Source organism: Lemur catta, chromosome 3, assembly GCF_020740605.2.
Source record: "Lemur catta isolate mLemCat1 chromosome 3, mLemCat1.pri, whole genome shotgun sequence".
NCBI classification, from domain to species: domain Eukaryota; kingdom Metazoa; phylum Chordata; class Mammalia; order Primates; family Lemuridae; genus Lemur; species Lemur catta.
This window is the reverse complement of record NC_059130.1, coordinates 101,089,937-101,108,928: the sequence shown is the minus strand read 5'-3', so window position 1 is coordinate 101,108,928 and position 18,992 is coordinate 101,089,937. Positions and strand designations below refer to the sequence as shown.

Genomic DNA, 18,992 nt, shown 5'->3' with positions numbered 1-18,992 from the left:
GTTTATTAGGCTCTTAACCACCCACTTTGAGCCACAGACTACCCATTTCTATTATTCATCCAGAAAATAGTTACGGAATATCTATTATGTACCAGGGATGGTGCTAGGTACTGGGATAAAAAGGTCAAACATAGTCCTTGCTCTCATGAGATACCACTTGCCATGTGCAAAACCAACTTGGGAGCCCAAGTGTGTGCAATCTTGTGTGAATGCAGAAGAGCAATGACTAGAACGGGTATTTTACTTCTAACCCCACAATGTTGATCAAACTATTGTAGTAGGACCTTTACAAATCAAATTGGATAACTCCACTGCTCAAAATTAATTCAGTTCTTCACTGTCTTCAAAGTACTTAATATGATATATGAGGCTAATTGGTGATCTGCCTCCACCTGTCCTTGCTTTTTTCCTGTCCACCTAAGTCCCTGGAACCTTTTCACTTTTGTGGCCTAGTGTTTCCAAGGCATGAGGATGTTATATGTTATTTGAAGTGTTGTGTATTCAAATAAATCTGAGCTCAAGAAAGTTAAACAGCGTTCTTTTTACGGATATTCACAGAGCCTTTAATGTACCATCAGGCACTATGAATTCTTCAGAGATGAATATAGTATCTTGTGTTTTCCAAATTTATCAGATCTTAAAAACTCAGTTTTCTCTAGCTCTGACGTTAGACTAGTGTTTTGTGGAGTAGACTTTGGAAAATCTTTTTGTAGCCTCAGATTGGAATTCTTTACCTATCTACTTGTTTAACTCTTCGTCACATTTTAAGGTCTAGCACCAGTGTCACACCCTCCAAATCTAACCTTACTCTTCCCTATTAGATATCCCTCATTTGCTTTCATAGAATCCTGTCTATAGGAAACCTCTATCATAGCACCTACTGTACTGTATACACTGCATTCTCTTTATTTCCTTTAACTAAAATAGCCTTGAGATCCACCAGTTCACAATGCATGGGGCACAGTAATATTGAATTATTCAGTGAATCAAGTAATGTCACTACGTTTGTTGTAAGTTAATGTTTCAGGTGTTTTCTACCTTTCTACCAGTCCGCTCTGTCAAGCTGAAGGAAGATATTCTGTCCTGCACTTTTGCTGAGTTGAGTTTGGGCTTATGCCAGTTTATCCAAGAGGTGCGGAGACCAAATGGTGAAAAATATGATCCAGACAGTATCTTATACTTGTGCCTTGGAATTCAACAGGTATCAAATTAAACAATTGTTATAAAATTAATTGCATTTTTAATGAGAGAAAGTGAATTAAGCTGAAAAATTATTAATATATTTGGTATTGCTTTTATACTCTATTCTTAAGGAACCACTGACCTTGATTTAAAAGTTGTTATTAGCCCGAGCCTCATAGTGAGACTTCATCGCTACAAAAATAGAAAAACTAGCCGGGTGTGGTGGTGTGCACCTGTAGTCCCAGCTACTTGGGAGGCTGAGGCAGGAGGATTGCTTGAGTCTAGGAGTTTGAGGTTGCAGTGAGCTATAATGACACCACTGCACTCTAGCCCAGGCAACAGAGTGAAACCTTGTCTCAAAAAAAAGTCTTGATCATATAGCTTTTTGTAAGCTAAATTGAGACTGTTAATAGAATAATAGAAATTGGGGATTAAAAAAAAAGAAATTGGGGATGGTGTAATTTTTTGGGTAAATGGACAAAAAGGGCATAAATAGCAATTCACAAAAGAAGCAACATGGATGACTGTGTGCTGGTGTGTGTGTACATGTATGTGAGTGTGTGTATGTGTGTGTGTATATATATATGTATAAGTCATGTGGTTTCATTTTAAAAATTCAAATTAAAGTAATAGATATACCATTTTTTGTCTATCACATAAGCAAAGATCAAAACTTATAACACATTGTTGATATGAGTTCTGTGACGTGGGGGTTCTTCTACATAGCTGGTGGTAATTGGTACATACTTTCAAAAAAGCAGTTTAAGCATGTGTTTCAGGAATATTTTTAAATTTTCATATTTTTTTTGCCAGTAATTCAGCTTTTGCATATCTGGTCAAGTTAATACTCTGAAGTTCAGACATTATTGTACAAAACTGGATATAACCTCACTGCCCACCGAAGTGTGATGGACAAGTAAATTATAATATATTCATAAAATTTTATATTATGTAGCCAATAAAAATTATTCACAAAGTGGCTTCTAGTAACATAAAAATCTTAATATTAAAGCATTAATGAACAAAATAAGGATATAAATGATATGTGTACCACTATGTTGACAAAATGGTATAAATACCTAATAAAATGAAATATACAAAGTGGTTACAATGGTTATCATCTCTGGGTGGTAGAACTCTGGATGTTGTTGATTTTCTTCCTCTTTTTGTCAGATTTTCTTCCATTTGTATGGTGATGTTATTGTATTTTAGGCATTTCTTTGTTCTTAAAGTTTGGGTTTTTAATCACAAAAGCGGTATGTGCTCATTGGAACTGTTAAAACAGTGAAGGCATATAAAGAAAATTTGTCTCCTTCCATTCCTATTCCCTGAGGTAGCCAGTGTTGTAGCATGATAGGTGTCCTCCTATGCCTTCTTTTGTTTTATACCTTTATACATGTGCTTCTGTTTGTTTATAGTTTTTGCTTTGCTTAGTTTTTTTTTTTTTTGAGACAGAGTCTCCCCTTGTCTGGGCTAGAATGAGTGCCGTGGCCTCAGCCTAGCTCACAGCAACGTCAAGCTCCTGGGCTCGAGCAATCCTCCTGCCTCAGCCTCCTGAGTAGCTGGGACTACAGGCATGTACCACCATGCCCGATTAATTTTATATATATATATATATATATATATACATATATATATATATATATGTTTTTAGCTGTCCGTATAATTTCTTTCTATTTTTAGTAGAGACGGGGTCTCGCTCTTGCTCAGGCTGGTCTCAAACTCCTGAGCTCAAACAGTCTGCCCGCCTTGGCCTCCCAGAGTGCTAGGATTACAGGCGTGAGCCACTGTGCCCAGCCGCTTTATTTGGTTTTTTAACAAAATGGGACCCATACCATACACATTTGTTTGCAGTTTGCTTTTCTTAATGGGGTATCCCTCCAGGTCAATGTACATCAAACTCCTTCCTTAAACTCCTTCCTTTAAAAAATGTGTATACTATTGCAGAGTATGAATATACTGGTTATCATCCTTTTTTCTTTTAGATATTCAGGTTGTCTTCTTTCTTTTTTTACCCTTGCTCTTCTCCTTCATCCCAGAGTATATTTAATTAAATTTAGTGGATTTCAGTTAAATCAGGATTTAATTTATTAGTCAGACTTAATTTACTCTTTTCCTATGAATGTCGCATTCTGGTTCAATATACCAATATATATTCTTAATTAAAACATAGTTGCAAATTTTATGTTTAAATGTAATAAATATTTAAAACCTATACTCTATTTTTTAAATTGTCAATTGACAAATTATCATTATATATTTATGGGTTACAAAGTGATGTTATGATTTATCAATATAATATAGAATAATTAAATCAAGCTATAATTAATCCATTCATCACCTCGAATACTTTTGTGGTGAGAGCATTTGAGATTTACTCTCTTAGAATTTTTGAAATGTACAATACACTATTATATATTCACCATGCAGTGCAATAGATCTCAAGAAAAACACAGTGATTCCTTCTGTCTGAGACTTTGTACCCTTTGACCCTAGTCTCCCCAGCACACACACAGACCCCCACCCCGCACTTCGCCACCTGCCACCCAGCTTCTGGTAACCACCATTCTCTCTCTGTTTCTGAGTTTGATTATTTTAGATTCCCCATGTAAGTGAAAACATACAGTATTTGTCTTTTTGTGCCTGACTTATTTCACTCAGCGTAATGTTCTCCATTTCTATACATGTTGTCGCAGATGACAGAATTTCCTCCTTTTTTAAGGCTGAATAGTATTCCATTGTATATTTTTACCACATTGTGTTTATCCATTCATCTGGTCATGGACACTTAGGTTGATTCCATCACTTGGCTATTGAATAGTGCTGTAATGAACATGAAAGTACAGACATCTTGACAAATTGATTTCAAATCTTTTGGGTAAATACCCAGAAGTGAGATTACTGGATCATATGGTATTTCTCTCTATATATATATATTTAGGAACCTCCATACAGTTTTCCATAATGGCTGTACCAATTTACAGTGTACAAGGATTTCCTTTTCTCCACATCTTTGCTCTGAAACACAATACTTCAGTAAACACTTTGTTTGCATACCATATGAACTAGTGCTTTTATTTCTAGGTTAAAGCATTTATTTTTTCAATATTATGATATTTTCAGATTACTTTCCAGAATGGTTATAATGATTTATAGTCTTTCCAGCAGTGTGTATGAGTGCTCTTCAGCACTCTTCTTTTTAATTTTTGTTATTCTAATGGGTAAAAAAAATCATCTTGTGGCTTCATTTTGCACTTTAAATTTTTGTAAAGTCAAATGTCTTTTTATCTTGTTAGTCATTTGGATTTTTTCCTTTCTATCTGTAGGACCTCTTTTTACATTGGGGATATTAACTCTGATATAAGTGTTTGAAGTAAATTTTTTTAGTATGTTTTTGTCTTTCAGTTTTTATATTGTATTTTGCCATTCAAAAGTTTCCTTTATAGTTCCTAGGTTTTCTGTGTTGCTGGTAAGGTCTTTCTACTGAATACTTAAGTTTAAATTCTCATAAATTTCTAAAATACTTGTGTTTTTAGATTGATGTCTTTAATCCATCTGAAATTCATTTTTATACGTGATACAAGATCTGATGAACAATATTTCTGATGGGTAGCCAGTTACACAAGCAGCATTCATTTCCCCATGGAAGTGAAGCGGCACCTTTATTGTAATTTCCCATTATATTTTGATCCAAAGATGTTTTTTTAAATGAAGAAATGAGAAGATTTTTATAGTTTCTGTCAACAAAAATTTATTGAGCACCTACTATGAACCATGCATGCATTTTGCTTAGGTAAAATATCAAGCATGCTTGTGCTCTTGAATTATGTAATACCATATTACAGATTTAAAGAACATTTTTATCAGTACAGATGTTAAGAAATAAGATGTTTTCTGGTGGTTATTAATATCAAGTGGCTTGGATATATTCAAAACATGCATGGTCATTGCAGTGATTTTAATCAAAAACATTTGAGTACTTTATATGCCCGATACTCTGCTATCTATAAAATATACTCTAATTTGTGAGCTAAATTGTAAGCCTGTGAAAGTTTTTTTCTAGTGTATTTCTAATGTATTGTTTATATTAGTAACTACCTTTATATAACAATACTATTAAAAAGAGGCCTAAGTTAACAAATAATTGTCACATGATTGTTATAAGCAGTAAATATTATGAACCCTTTATGAATTTTGACAAAAAAATAAATTTTCCTTAATGTAAGAAATTTTAAAAGACTGCTTATGTTGACATCTTAAACTTGCTTGTTTTTATTTTTTCTAATTATAAAAATAATTATGCTAATTGTAAGAAATTTTGAAAATGTAGAAAAGTATAAAGAAAGGAACTGGACTTAACTATAATATCAACACCTTGCCCAACACTGTTAACGTAAGCAGAGAAAAAGGGGTCAGTGAAGGAAAGCTGCTAAACAACAAAATCATTTCTTATGTATGTTTCTATAGCCTGGTCTTTTTACTTAATGATATATCACGATCATCTTTGTATCATGACTTACAATACATTGATGATGTCATTTATTTTATCAGTCTCCCTTAAGATTTTTTTTTCTGTGATAAACAGTGCTCTGTTGAATATCTTTTTATATATATGTTTTTACACTGGCTAATTATTTCTTTTAGGATAAATTCTTGAAAGTGGAAACTCTGGGGCAAAGACATAAACTGTTTTTATTTTAGGTTTTTACTACATATTGCCAAATTGCTCTCAATAAGAATTAAGAAAATTAATAGTCCCAGTGTCAGTCTGTTTGCCACATCTTCTCCCAAACTAAGAGTGTTTGCTTAGTTCATAGTATTACCATACATAACCAAGAATTACTAACCAACATGTGTGAAAAGTACCTATAAATCAATAAAACAATACAACAATGGAGAAAAAATGGCAAAAGATACAAATAGTCAAGTAGCATAAGAAAAACCACAGATTGTTAATAGACACAATATACCAGGTAACACCTAGTGATCATTTACTATATATGTTGGGCATTGAGGTCAGCCTATTACATATATTAACTCATTTAATTGTTAGAGTGACCCTGTGAAGTATAGGGACTGTTATCACATTTTTTATTTATGAACCTGAGGCACATAGAAGTTAAATAGTTTGCCTAAAGTTTCAGAAGTAGTCAGTTGCAGGACTAAGATGTGAACCCAGATAGTCCAACTTTTCAGGGTCTGTCATTGTGATCACCATGTCGTAGTGCCTCTTAAATATAAAAAGGTACTCAGCTGTACTCAGGGAAAATTTTGACCTATTAAATAGATTAAAAATTTGAAAGATTGAAAAGTTTGATAATACCAAGTATTAGTGAAGATACATGTACACTATTGGAAGCCTTTTCGCAGGGCAAATTGGCAGTGGCTAGTAAAACTTCAAATGTGTATAGAGTCTTCAGCCTAGCAAATCTGTTGATAAGAGTATGTCGCCAGAGAAATATATACACATGTACATAGCCAGACATATACTGGTATTTTCATTGTAACATTGTTTTTAACAGCAACAAACTAAAAACCAGCAAGTGTTAATCAAGAGTCATGGTTCATTCAACTATAATGTGTTCATACTTTGGAATACTGTACAAGAGTTAAATAGGAATGACTTGCTTCTATGTTTACTGACATGGAAAAGTCTTAGGGATATACATCTTAAAAAGTAACTTGCAGAACTATATGCTTAGTGTTGTATTTATTTGTTTAAATATGGGAAATATCCATAACATAAAATAATAAAGTAAAATGGCAAATTTTATTGATTGAGAAAGAGAGAGAGAGAGATAGGGTCTTGCTCTGTTGTCCAGGCTAGAGCACAGTGACATCATCATAGTTCACTTCACCCTCAAACTCCTAGCCTCAGGCGATCTTTCTGCCTTAGTCTCCTGAGTAGCTGGAACTACAGGCATGTGCCACCATGCCCAGCTAATTTTTTCTATTTTTTGTAGAGACGGGGTCTCGCTGTTGCTCAGGCTCATCTCGAACTCCTGACCTCAAGTGATCCTCCCGCCTCAGCCTCTCAGAGTGCTAGGATCACAGGTGTGAGTCACCACACCCAGCCAAATTTAAGCATTTTAGAGTGTACAGTTCAGTGGGACTAATGAGTGCATTCACAACGCATAATCATTTCCACTATCTAGTTGCATAACTAATTTTTATCACCCCAAAGGGAAACCCAATACCCATTCAGTAGTCACTCCCTATTACTCCCTCTATCTAATCCCTGGCAACTATAAATTGCTTTCTGTCTCTGTGGATTTGCCTATTCTAGATATTTTTTATCAGTGGATTCATACACTATATGGCATTTTGTGTCTGTCATCTTTTCCTTAGCATAATATTTTTGAGATTTGTTGTAGCATGAATCAGTACTTCTTTCCTTTTTATGGCTGAATATTCCATTGAATGGATATGCCAACTCTTGTTTATCCATTCATCCATTGATGGACATTTGAGTTGTTTCCACCTTTTGGTGATTGTGAATAGTGCTGCTGTGAATATTCATGTACAAGTTTTTGTTTCAGCACCTGTTTTCAATTCTATTGCCATATATGCTTAGGAGTAGAATTGCTGGGTCTTGTAGTAACTATGATTAACTTGTTGAGGAGCCACCAAACTGTTTTCCATAGTGGTTCCACCATTTTACATCTCCACATTCTTGCCAACATCTGTTAATTTGTTTTTTGGTTTTTTTTTTAAATAACCATCCTAATGGGTATGAAGTGATATCTCATTGTGGTTTTTATTTGTGTTTTCCTAATGACATTGCACATCTTGTCATGTACTTGTATATCTTACTTGGAGAAATGTCTATTTATGTCCTTTACCATTTTTAATTGGGATGTCTTCTTCTTGTTGAGTTGTAGGATTTCTTTATATATTCTGGATATTAAACTCTTATCAGATATGTGATTTGCAGATATTTTCTTCCATTCTCTAGGTTTTCTTTTCACCTCTTGGTAGTGTACTTTGAATCACAAAATCTTGTTATTTTAATTAAGTTCAGTTTCTTTTCTTTCTTCCTTTTTTATGTTGTTATTTCCTGTGCTTTTGGTGTCATATCTAGAAAGCTATTGCCCAGTTCAAGGTCATGAAGATTTACCCCCATGTTTTGTTTTCTTCAGAGAGTTTTATGGTTTTAGCTCTTATATTTAGACCATTGATCTATTTTGAGTTACTTTTGTATCTGGTATGAGGTAGGGTCTACCTTCATTCTTTTGTATATGAATATCCAATTCTTCCAGCAGCATTTGTGAAGAGACTGTTCTTTACACATTGAATGTTCTTGATACCCCTGTGGAAAATCATTTGACCAAATATTTATGGGCTTAATGTGGACTCTCAATTCTAATCCTTTGGTCTAAATGCTATTTTTAGGGCAGTCTACACTGTTTCGATTACTGTAGATTTGTAGTAAGTTTTAGAATCGGGGAGTATGGTTCCTCAAGATTCTTTTGGGGCTGGGTGCGGTGGCTTACGCATGTAATCCTAGCACTCTGGGAGGCCGAGGCGGGTGGATAGCTCGAGGTCAGGAGTTCGAGACCAGCCTGAGCAACAGCGAGACCCCGTCTCTACTAAAAACAGAAAGGCATTATCTGGCCAACTAAAAAAATACATAGAAAAAATTAGCCGGGCATGGTGGTGCATTCCTGTAGTCCCAGCTACTCGGGAGGCTGAGGCAGTAGGATCACTTAAGCCGAGGAGTTTGAGGTTGCTGTGAGCTAGGCTGATGCCACAGTGTTCACTCTAGCCCGGGCAACAAAGCAAGACTCTGTCTCAGAAAAAAAAAAAAAAAAAAAGATTCTTTTGGCTATTCAAGGTCCTTTGAAGTTCCATATGAATTTTAAGATCGGGGCTTTTCCATTTCTGGGGAAAAAAAGGCCTTTGAGATTTTTATGTGATTGCAGTGCATCTATAGATTGCTTTGTAGGATATTGCCATCTTAACAATCCATATTAAGTCTTTCAGCCCGTGAATATGGGATATGTTTCCATTTATTTAGGTCTTTAATTTTTGCTTTCAGCAATTTTTTTATCTTTTTGGTTAAATTTATTCTCCAGTCTTTTATTCTTTTTGATGTTAATGTAAATGGTACTGTTTTTTTTTTTAATTTCCTGTTTGGATTGTTCGTTGCTAGTTTGTAGTAATATAACTGATTTTTGTGTGTTGCTTGCATCCTGCAACTTGGATGAATTCACTTATTGGCTCTAATAATTAGTTTTTCTGTGAATTTTTTAAGATTTCCTATGTATAGGATTCTACCATCTGCAAATATTATAGAAATAGTTTTACTTTTCCTTTCCCGATCTTGCCTGATAGCTCTGGCTAGGACTTCCAGTACAGTGTTGAATGGGAATGGCAAGAACAGGCATTCTTGCTTCATTCCTGATCTTAAGGCAAAAAGATTTTTTTTTAAAAAGGTGTATTTTATATGTACTGATATATGTTTGCATAAATGTATAAAACTCACCTATATATTTATAAAGGAATTTTCTTAAAGACTGAAAATATCCTTGCATATTAATAGTAGCTGACTTTATGTGGTGAGTTTCAATAGTCTTTGTTCCACTTTTTCTGTATTTTAAACTTTCTCTATAATGAGGATATAATATTTTTAAGTTTGAAAATGACTTTATTAAAAAAAGAAAAAGGAGGAATATTATTTAACAACAAAACTGTAATCTGACAATAAGATCATAAATTGCCTTTGATGAGGTCTCATAAGAAATGCACATTGAGGCTGGGTGCAGTGGCTCTCACCTGTGATCTTAGCACTTTGGGAGGCAGAGGAAGGAGGATAGCTTGAGGCCAGAAATTCTAGACCAGCCTGAGCGGCATAGAACTCATCTCTACAAAAAATACAAAAAAAAACAAAATTTAGCAAGGCACTCTGGCGTGGCCCTGTAGTCCCAGTTTCTTGGAAGGCTGAGGCAGGAGGCCAGGAGTTGGAGGCTGCAGTTAGCTGTGATTGGGCCACTGCAGTCCAGCCTTAGTGACACAGAGTAAGACTCTGTCTCAAAAAATAAAAAAATAAAAAAAATAAAAAATGCACATTGAAGTGATAATCTTTATTTGCCAGAATCAATTTAAGTGGAAATAATTTTTTCCAAATCATATGTGGATAGAATGGAGAAAACCAAGATAGTCATGGATAAGTAAATTTAAAATACCACATTTTAAAAACACTAAAAGGTTTCAGCATATGCTGCCTTGTATTCTGTAATTGCTCGTTGTATTTTTCTGTCTCATTTGATTCTCTCTGACCTGCACCCTCACTCAGTACATTCTCCCCACCACCATCATCCCAACCTTTTCCGACTCCAGAAAGAACCAGAAAGAGAAAGCCTAAATGCATTTTTTTTAACTCTACTCAAACTGTTCTTTGTGTTCTATCCTGTGATATGGTTGTTGATGGTTTTAACTAACATAGTTTAATGTTCTATAATTAGACTTGAACTTTTGGAGGACTAGGTTTTGGGGCAGAGAGTTCAGAGCTATATTTAGAAGGCTCCAAATAGATAATTTCTAAATTAGGGTTTCCTTAGGTCACCTGACACTAACTATATTATTTCAAAAAATGATCTTCTGTCTAGGGTAAAAACAACAAACTTCTGAGAGCACATCTGCAGCTATACATTATGAATTAGGAAAAAAAGATTTGGAAAATATACATTAGAATTAATTTTCAGTACATCAGTTTTAGGAAGTGAGTAAAGAGTTTCTTAAAATAGTTATTCTGTGTACCATCCATGTTTTAAAAAGGAAATAAAAAACTTTACCTTGCAGGCTTAGTGCTGAAGATAATGTCAATTAACATGAATCCTGGTATTTTCACATATATTCCTATAATACTTCAGGTTGAACATGTTTCAGATCTTATAAGGGCAAAAATTAATGGTAAACTATTTCTTATAGTGTAGTTTAAGCTTATGTTTTCTTTGTATCAACACGTATATTCCTTTTTTTCTTGTAGTACCTGTTTGAAAACGGTAGAATAGATAATATTTTTACTGAGCCCTATTCCAGATTTATGATTGAACTTACCAAACTCTTGAAAATATGGGAACCTACAATACTTCCTAATGGTAGGATGATTATTTTTATTTTAACTGTTTTCTTGATATACTTTCTTAAATTGCGTTAATTTTGTTATTATCTTTCTATAAATTGTTCATTTTATATTTCTGTCCTGATTTATAACATTTGGACTTTTGAGAAGAAACTCTTTGATTTATTGTTGATTGTTTTAGCAGAACTGTAACTTCCACTCAGTGCATGTGTAGATACTAATTACTGAAAATTAAAAATAACTTGAGGATATATTTACCTTTATAGAAACCATTTTTGCTCTGGTAGTGTTGGTAAAGAAAGATACACACTGTGCCAGTAGCTGCTACATACTCTGACAGTGGGCCTTTTTCAGTAGTTTATATGTACACTGAACTGGTTGTTAAGAGAGTTAAGTCCTTATTCTTGAATTGTCCTTGACCATATGTCATCAGACCAGTCCATAATTCACTCCTGGTCTCAGGCTTCTCAGGTGTGAATGGAGAGGTTGAATGTCATGCTCATAAATACGTGCCCCTTTCTGTTGGGCTGCAGAACACCTTTGAAGCATTCTAAGCAACATGGTGGTTTGATGCATTTAGCATTTGGAGAGGGGACCAGGGACATAGTTTTGGAATGATAAAGTCATGTTTGTGGATAATCTCCCAAGAATAGAATGCAGAAGCAGCAACAAAGAGGATTAAGGAGAGAACATTAGGAAAGACCCACATTTAAGGGGCATCATGAGAAAGGTGAAATTAAAAGATACACTTATTTTGATTCTTCTGCAAGACCTCTACTTTTCAAGAAAAATCCCAGATAAGTCATCAGGAAGTAATCAGTCTTAATTTAAATTTAAAATAAGTGGGGTGGGGTGGGAAGGAAGGAAGGTATCTGTCTTCTAATTATCTTGGTCACATACAGTAAGCTCAATGATCTCCAACAGGAGTTGGCAAACTGTGGCCCATGGGCCAAATCTGGCCTGTTCCCTGTTTTTGTAGTCCATGAGTGAAAAATGGTTTTTACATTTTTAAATGGTTGGGGAAAATTCTCTTTAAGAAATAATATTTTGTGAGAGAAAATTATGTGAAATTAAAATTTGTCTGTAAATACATTTTACTGGTATGTAGCCATACCTATTTGTTTTATGTATTCTCCATGGCTCATTATTTTCTACAACAACAAAGTTAGTTGTTCGGAGCCTGTATGGCCCACAAAGCCTAAAATATTTACTCTCTGGCCCTTCACAAAGAAAGCTTGCTAATCCTTGATCTAAAATACCAATAGATTAAAACTGTTTCAGGGGAATGCTCAAGTATCTTCTTGAGTAGAATCATTTTCCCTTTGCTTCATGGTGCCTTTTCTGTTTTCCTACATAAGGAAGAAGGGCAAAGAAAGGAACAATCAGTCTTTCCCTTCATATCTTCCTGTCGTAGAATTTGAGAGATTACTTATTCCTCTTAAGCAGGAGCTCAGTACTGTTTCTTTTCCCTCTTCCTCTGTCCAGGTTACATGTTCTCTCGCATTGAAGAAGAGCATTTGTGGGAGTGCAAACAACTGGGCGCTTACTCACCAATTGTCCTCTTAAACACCCTCCTTTTCTTCAATACCAAATACTTTCAACTAAAGAATGTTACTGAGCACTTGAAGCTTTCCTTTGCCCATGTGATGAGACGGACCAGGACACTGAAGTACAGCACCAAGATGACATATCTGAGGTTCTTCCCACCTTTACAGAAGCAAGAATCAGAACCAGGTATGTGATGTTGGTGGTTAGATTTCTGTTTGAAGTCTCATTAGTTCTAAGTACTAAAATAGTTACTGCAGAAGGGTAATTGTAAATTCTAGATGTGGAAGAGTATAGCTTTATTTTAATATTTGAATGTTTTTCTCTATTGTCAGAGGTACTGCCTCAAAATGAGAGGAATCACGTGCTACAATTTGTATTGGCTTTTAAAGAAGTTCCAGCTTAATTGGATACAGCCCAAGAAATCTATATTTTAAAACTTACCAAGAAATTTAAATATAGAGTTAGAGTTAAGAATCACTGATTTACAAGGTACCAGATGAGTCAATTGCTAGTTAAAAGAAACCTGCTTAACTTTTAATCTGTTGTTTCTAAATCTTTTGTTGACTAGAGACCCTCTTTTTTTGTTAGTATTGTGAAATTATGAAGGAACTTAAAAGCTGGCCTACAGTATACTGCTTTTGTACGCAGTAGAATAATACCAACAGTGACAATTTTATTAGAAGTTTTATGGTCTTGCTTTCCCAAAACAGCTTATTAAATAAAAGCATGATTTTAATGTTTAAAAAAATGAATATTATAGAACTAGAAATTAAATTTATTAACTTTGACCAGAATTATAAGTTATAAAATTCTCAAGTTCAAGTTGTTACTTCTAAGAGTGAAATGTTTTTTGAATGTGAAAATTTAAAATTACTGAAAATAAAATCTGTAAAGAATAATTGTGATGTTCAACACTGTGTAAACTTTTTTCTGAATTTCTCCTTTACTTTAAAAAAAAAAACAGATTATCTTGCTTTTTCACTTAATATCTAGTCCTATTTCCTTAGTTTTGTTCATACAGAGCCCACTTTGAACCAGGCACAGTGGTTCACTCCTGTAATCCCAGCACTTTTGGGAGGACAAGGCAGGAGGATCACTTGAAGCCAGGAGTTAGGACCAACCTAGGCAACATAGTGAGACCCTATCTCTACAAAAAAAAAAAAAATTAGCCAGGCATGGTGGCATGTTCCTATAGTCCTATGTAGGAGGCTGAGGCAGGAGGATTGCTTGAGCTTAGGAGTTCAAGTCTATAAGGAACTATGATCATGCTACTGCACTCCAGACTAGGTGACACAGTAAGACCCTACCAAAAAAAACAAAAAAGAAACTTGAACAAATGCCCAGTAGATACTGGTGCCCTTGGGTAGAAATATTTTCAGGTAAAGAGATGATAACTTCTGTCTTGATCTGTGCTATAGAAGAAGAGCATGTGGAACCCTTGTTTCTTGCTGTGGCTTAGGAATCCTTTGCCTAATAACATCTATTTTAAAAAGTCAAGCTGAGAATAGAGATGTACTCTCCAACACCGTACTTTTTGGTGCAGTGCCCCTCCTTTGGTGAGCAGGGAACATAAATTCCATAGGATAATGACTTTGTTTTATTTAATGCTACAAACCCAGCATTTGGAATAAAGTCTGGCACCTCCCTAGGAGCTCGGCAAATATTTGTTGAATGAGTGAGTGAAAGGGAAGGAGTGACAGAGTTCTGGCTGTGAAGCAAAGCCCATTGGTGTCTTGAGGCTTTTTTAGTATAATCCTTTGATTATTATTTCCTATCTCAAGATAAACTAACTGTTGGCAAGAGGAAACGAAATGAAGATGATGAGGTTCCAGTGGGAGTGGAGATGGCAGAGAATACTGACAACCCACTAAGATGTCCAGTTCGACTTTATGAGTTTTACCTGTCAAAATGGTAAGTGATCTTCCTCTGAACTAGATATAGTGTATTTCAGAAAGCACTTAACATATTTTGGATTTCAGGTGCTTGAATATCAGAGAAGGATCTGGTGTGTGACTTTAGAAAAGGATTTACCTCTAATTTTGTTTTCTCCCCTGCCTGAATTTTGAACCAAGAAATAAATTGCCTTGTCTTGATGATTTTTTTAAGGAAATTTCTTCAAAAGCGAAAAACACTGTTATCGTTTGATCTTTACAACTGTTGCACAACATGTGACATCTAATCTGCAATGATTTTATTTTTATATTGAAAAGAAATTTTGAGAAGAGATTGTTTTGGTAAACATAAATAGAAAAACAAATTTTTAAGGAATTGAAATTTTTTCAGTGGCCCTTTTCTTAGAAAAACTTTATGATTTTAGAGTTATAAGATTCACACTGAAGTACTTTTTTCTCAAAGAAATAAAGTGATTGGATTTGCCCTTTGATAATGTGTATTGAGTGCCCTGGGAGTTCATTCCAGAATATTGGGCAGTTAGGATATGTGATTCTCAGCCATTGTCACATGTGAGTTGACTTTATTGTTGTTGTTGTTGTTTTTGAGACAGAGTCTCACTCTGTCCCTGCCTGGGTGAGTGGCATGGCATCAGCCTAGCTCACAGCAACCTCAAACTCCTGCGCTCAAGCAATCCTCCTGCCTCAGCCTTCCGAGTAGCTGGGACTACAGGCACGCACCACCATGCCTGGCTAATTTTTTTTTTTCCAATTTTTGGTAGAGATGGGGTCTCGCTTTTGCTCAGGCTGGTCACAAACCCCTGAGCTCAAGCTGTTCTCTTGCCTTAGCCTCCCAGAGTGCTAGGATTACAGGCATGAGCCACCGCACCCAGCCTGTTATTCTTAATGTTTTAAGTACTAAAGTTTGCGTCATATACTTTGTCTTATATTAACGTTATATTCCCCAATACAATGTAATTTCTTGAGTGTGTGAGAAAAGATTCTGAGTACAGTTTACTCCTGGGAGAAATATGCATATAAACCTATTTAGCCTTATGGGTACCTTGCTTTCCCCATTGTGGGTCATAGTGGGGAAAAGTTGAGAGCCATTACATTAAAGGATAGTTCATATTTCCTGTACTCTCTGATTTCCTATTTTCTTTCTTTCTTTTTTCCCCCTGTGGATAGTTCTGAAAGTGTGAAGCAGAGGAATGATGTGTTTTACCTTCAACCTGAGCGCTCCTGTGTCCCGAATAGCCCCATGTGGTACTCCACATTCCCGATAGACCCTGGGACCCTGGACACCATGTTAACACGTATTCTCATGGTGAGGGAGGTACATGAAGAACTTGCCAAAGCCAAATCTGAAGACTCTGATGTTGAATTATCAGATTAAAATGGAAGTGAGGTTCCTATTTTCGTATACATTGATATGCACCAAACTGTGAATGCATCCAGCTGTTGGAAAACGATGTATGAGCCCAAGTCCTCTTGACTTGATTATAAGATAGTGAAAAACAGATGACTCGTGAACCCCACAGTGTGGATGTACAAATGAAAATTGAAGGAAAGAATATGAACTGAGAAATGTTCTTTGACAGTGATATAGTTGTTAGACATCTTCAGAATGACTAACCAATTTCTCTGAGTGGTGCATAATCTTATTTTGTTTGGGAATAACAAATTGTGGAATATTTTTAAGGAAAACTGTTGTATAAAACTCTACCATAGTAACCTTAGACCTTAGAGAGATAGCTTTGGAGTGAAACCTTGGCTGCAATAGGCTACTTGGGCAAGCCCTCTGTAAAAGTCAGGGGAGAGATCAATACAGAGCGAAGAGTGACATCAAATGAGGACTGTGGACCTAGACTTGAAGACCCAATAAAAATACTCAACTTTTTAAAAAAGATAGTAAAGTGGTCTTGATTTTGATTTTCACTGCCAAGCCAATTATGTGAAGGATAGAAGCCTATGGTGCTTTTGCCATGGGCCCCTCACATCAGGGAAAATGACCTTCACTGCTGTTAACTTAGAAATGTGTCCCTTTCACTTTCTGAGTCTAGCCTTCTCAGTGGTGGGTCTGGATGTGGGTAAACTGAGGTAAAGGAGATGATATTCCACGAGCTAATTATGCACACAGAAAATCTGTGGAGCCCGTTAGACCCCAAGTGTCTTGAAATGTTTGTAGAACACCCACTAAAATGCCCACTTCTCTGGGTACAGGCCTTTATTGCTGCTGTCTCATAGCCTGAGCTGTGGTACACAGAATTGGGGGTTCTCCTTCTGCTTTTGTTTTTTCCCCAATGGCAGCTTTTCTCCCATTGTTTTACCTTCCTATTTCCCTAACAATTCCTCTTATTTTGTCTTTTGCAGCAGTTTCTGGAGGCCCTTGTCATTTCAAAAATAATAGTCTCTCTCTTTACTCTGGCAAACCTGTAAGTGATTCCACAAAGATACAGTATTACTTAGCTATCTGAATTATGGTAGAAAAGGTCCTAGTAGGTTCCTATATAAAGCATTTGGAATGACCTTGTTGCCCTATGAAATTTGAAAATAGGGACTCTGGAGTTACGATACAATGACATTGACTGTCTTGCATATCCATAGAGAGGTCTTATAGCATTATTCCAAACTCTAGCTGTTTTAGTAGTTCTATGAGGAGTGCAAGTCATAGGCGTATGTGGCATATCAATCCATCTCCCTCATCTCCATTGTTTTTTCCCCACAAAATTTTGAATCAAAGCTTTTATGATGTTGGCCAATCACAGACCTTCTTTAGCTGAGGTTAATTTGACCCTATGAAAAGATTGAGAGCAGTCAGAAAACCTTAGAAATTTTAATCTTAAGACTTTTCAGTATTCCCCATTTTTTAGGTGGGTGTAGCAGGTGTTTTTTTTTTTTTTTTTAACAAATCAAAGTCATTTAAGTAAAATAAAAATTACAAAGTTAGGCCTTTTGACATTGTGTACTTGCTGGTTCTGTCCCTCTGCCTGTAACAAATCTCATTTTTGTTACCAAGAACTGTGTGATACAAGTAAATCTGCCCCAATTTTCTGTATGATTAATTCCATCTGTTTGTCATTTCTGACTGGAAAACTTCTTATTCATACCTTGTTTGATATGGAGGAAAAACAATTGGATTGTCTGATAAGTCTGCCAATAAACTATCCAGAAACATCAGGTGTAATAGTCCCCACTATACGAATTTTATGGTTTGTATAAACACTAACATTTTCCCCTTCTGTGGTTGTATGAAAAACAAATATTGTTAGCATAGTAGATAAATTGTTATAAAATACCAGGAAAAAATCTGTATCTTTTAACTGAGAACAACCAATACCCAAGATAAATGACTGTATCAGGATTTCAACTGCATGTTAGTCCACAGAGTTGCCCAGAACCCTAAATTAATTAATAAGAGAAAATATGGATTCATTATTGGTCATTCCTCATAAGTGTAGCTGTTGATGTGTGTGTTCAGTTATTTGCTTTTTTAATTTTACCAAAATTGTATAAAATTACATTTTTTTCCAGGGGAGAAAAAAACATCAAACAAAAAGAGAAACATCTAGATCATCCTTTCTGTTCTTTTTTGGTTTTTAACCACTTTTGGGTTTTCCCCTTGCAGAAACCACAGAAATATTCCCTTAGAATAAAATAGTATATTTGTATTTGATGGGTGAGTTCTTTTTTTTTTTATGTCTGGAAAGAATTTTAAATATCTTTTTCTGTTTGACCTTATTGGTATGACTCAACAGTTAGTAAAATAACAAAGAGAGCAGTTTCCAGAAAAGAAATGACTTGGTTTTTACTCAGTCCAGTACATATATTATTTCATTGCAAAGTCTTTTAATTGTTTCCTTTTTTCCATCAAAAGACTTGTTTCCATTTTTAGTTTATTATTTATATTCCAGGCCCAAACAGCTAGAAATATCAGGTATCATAAATATATTTCATTTCAGGCAAACTTTCTTGAGATTTACAAAGCCTGCATTAGTTCAACTTTAACGATTTCAAAATTGTGAGGATAAAGAATATGTCCTTTTTAAGTATAAATATATATTTAAATTGGGAACATAAGACTAAATAGCACTTTCCTTAGACTCTAGAGTTGTCGTGGTATAGTACGCAAATGCACCTTCAAACTCCATGTAGATCGTTTCTGCATTCCTAATTTAATAAAACAGGAGTTTTCTCAAAAAGCCTAATGTAAAATGAATTTCTGTAAATGAATCTTAGTTTTTTATTAAATTCAGAATTTAATTTTTCATGTGAATTAAAAGGTTTCC

General features: G+C 35.1%; 1 protein-coding gene across 3 annotated transcripts in view; it reads left to right on the top strand.

The window, feature by feature from the left end:
- ZMYM4 (zinc finger MYM-type containing 4) overlaps window positions 1-18,379 on the top strand; it is a 151,780-nt gene extending 133,401 nt beyond the window's left edge. For all 3 annotated transcript variants that reach the window (XM_045548292.1, XM_045548293.1, XM_045548294.1), the window contains 5 exons: window positions 1,050-1,201; window positions 11,171-11,282; window positions 12,752-13,000; window positions 14,596-14,725; window positions 15,892-18,379. In XM_045548292.1, coding sequence (XP_045404248.1) covers window positions 1,050-1,201; window positions 11,171-11,282; window positions 12,752-13,000; window positions 14,596-14,725; window positions 15,892-16,099 — 851 coding nt within the window. In that variant the 3' untranslated portion in view covers window positions 16,100-18,379. The remainder of the gene's footprint in view (window positions 1-1,049; window positions 1,202-11,170; window positions 11,283-12,751; window positions 13,001-14,595; window positions 14,726-15,891) is intronic.
- The last annotated feature ends 613 nt before the right edge of the window (window positions 18,380-18,992 follow it).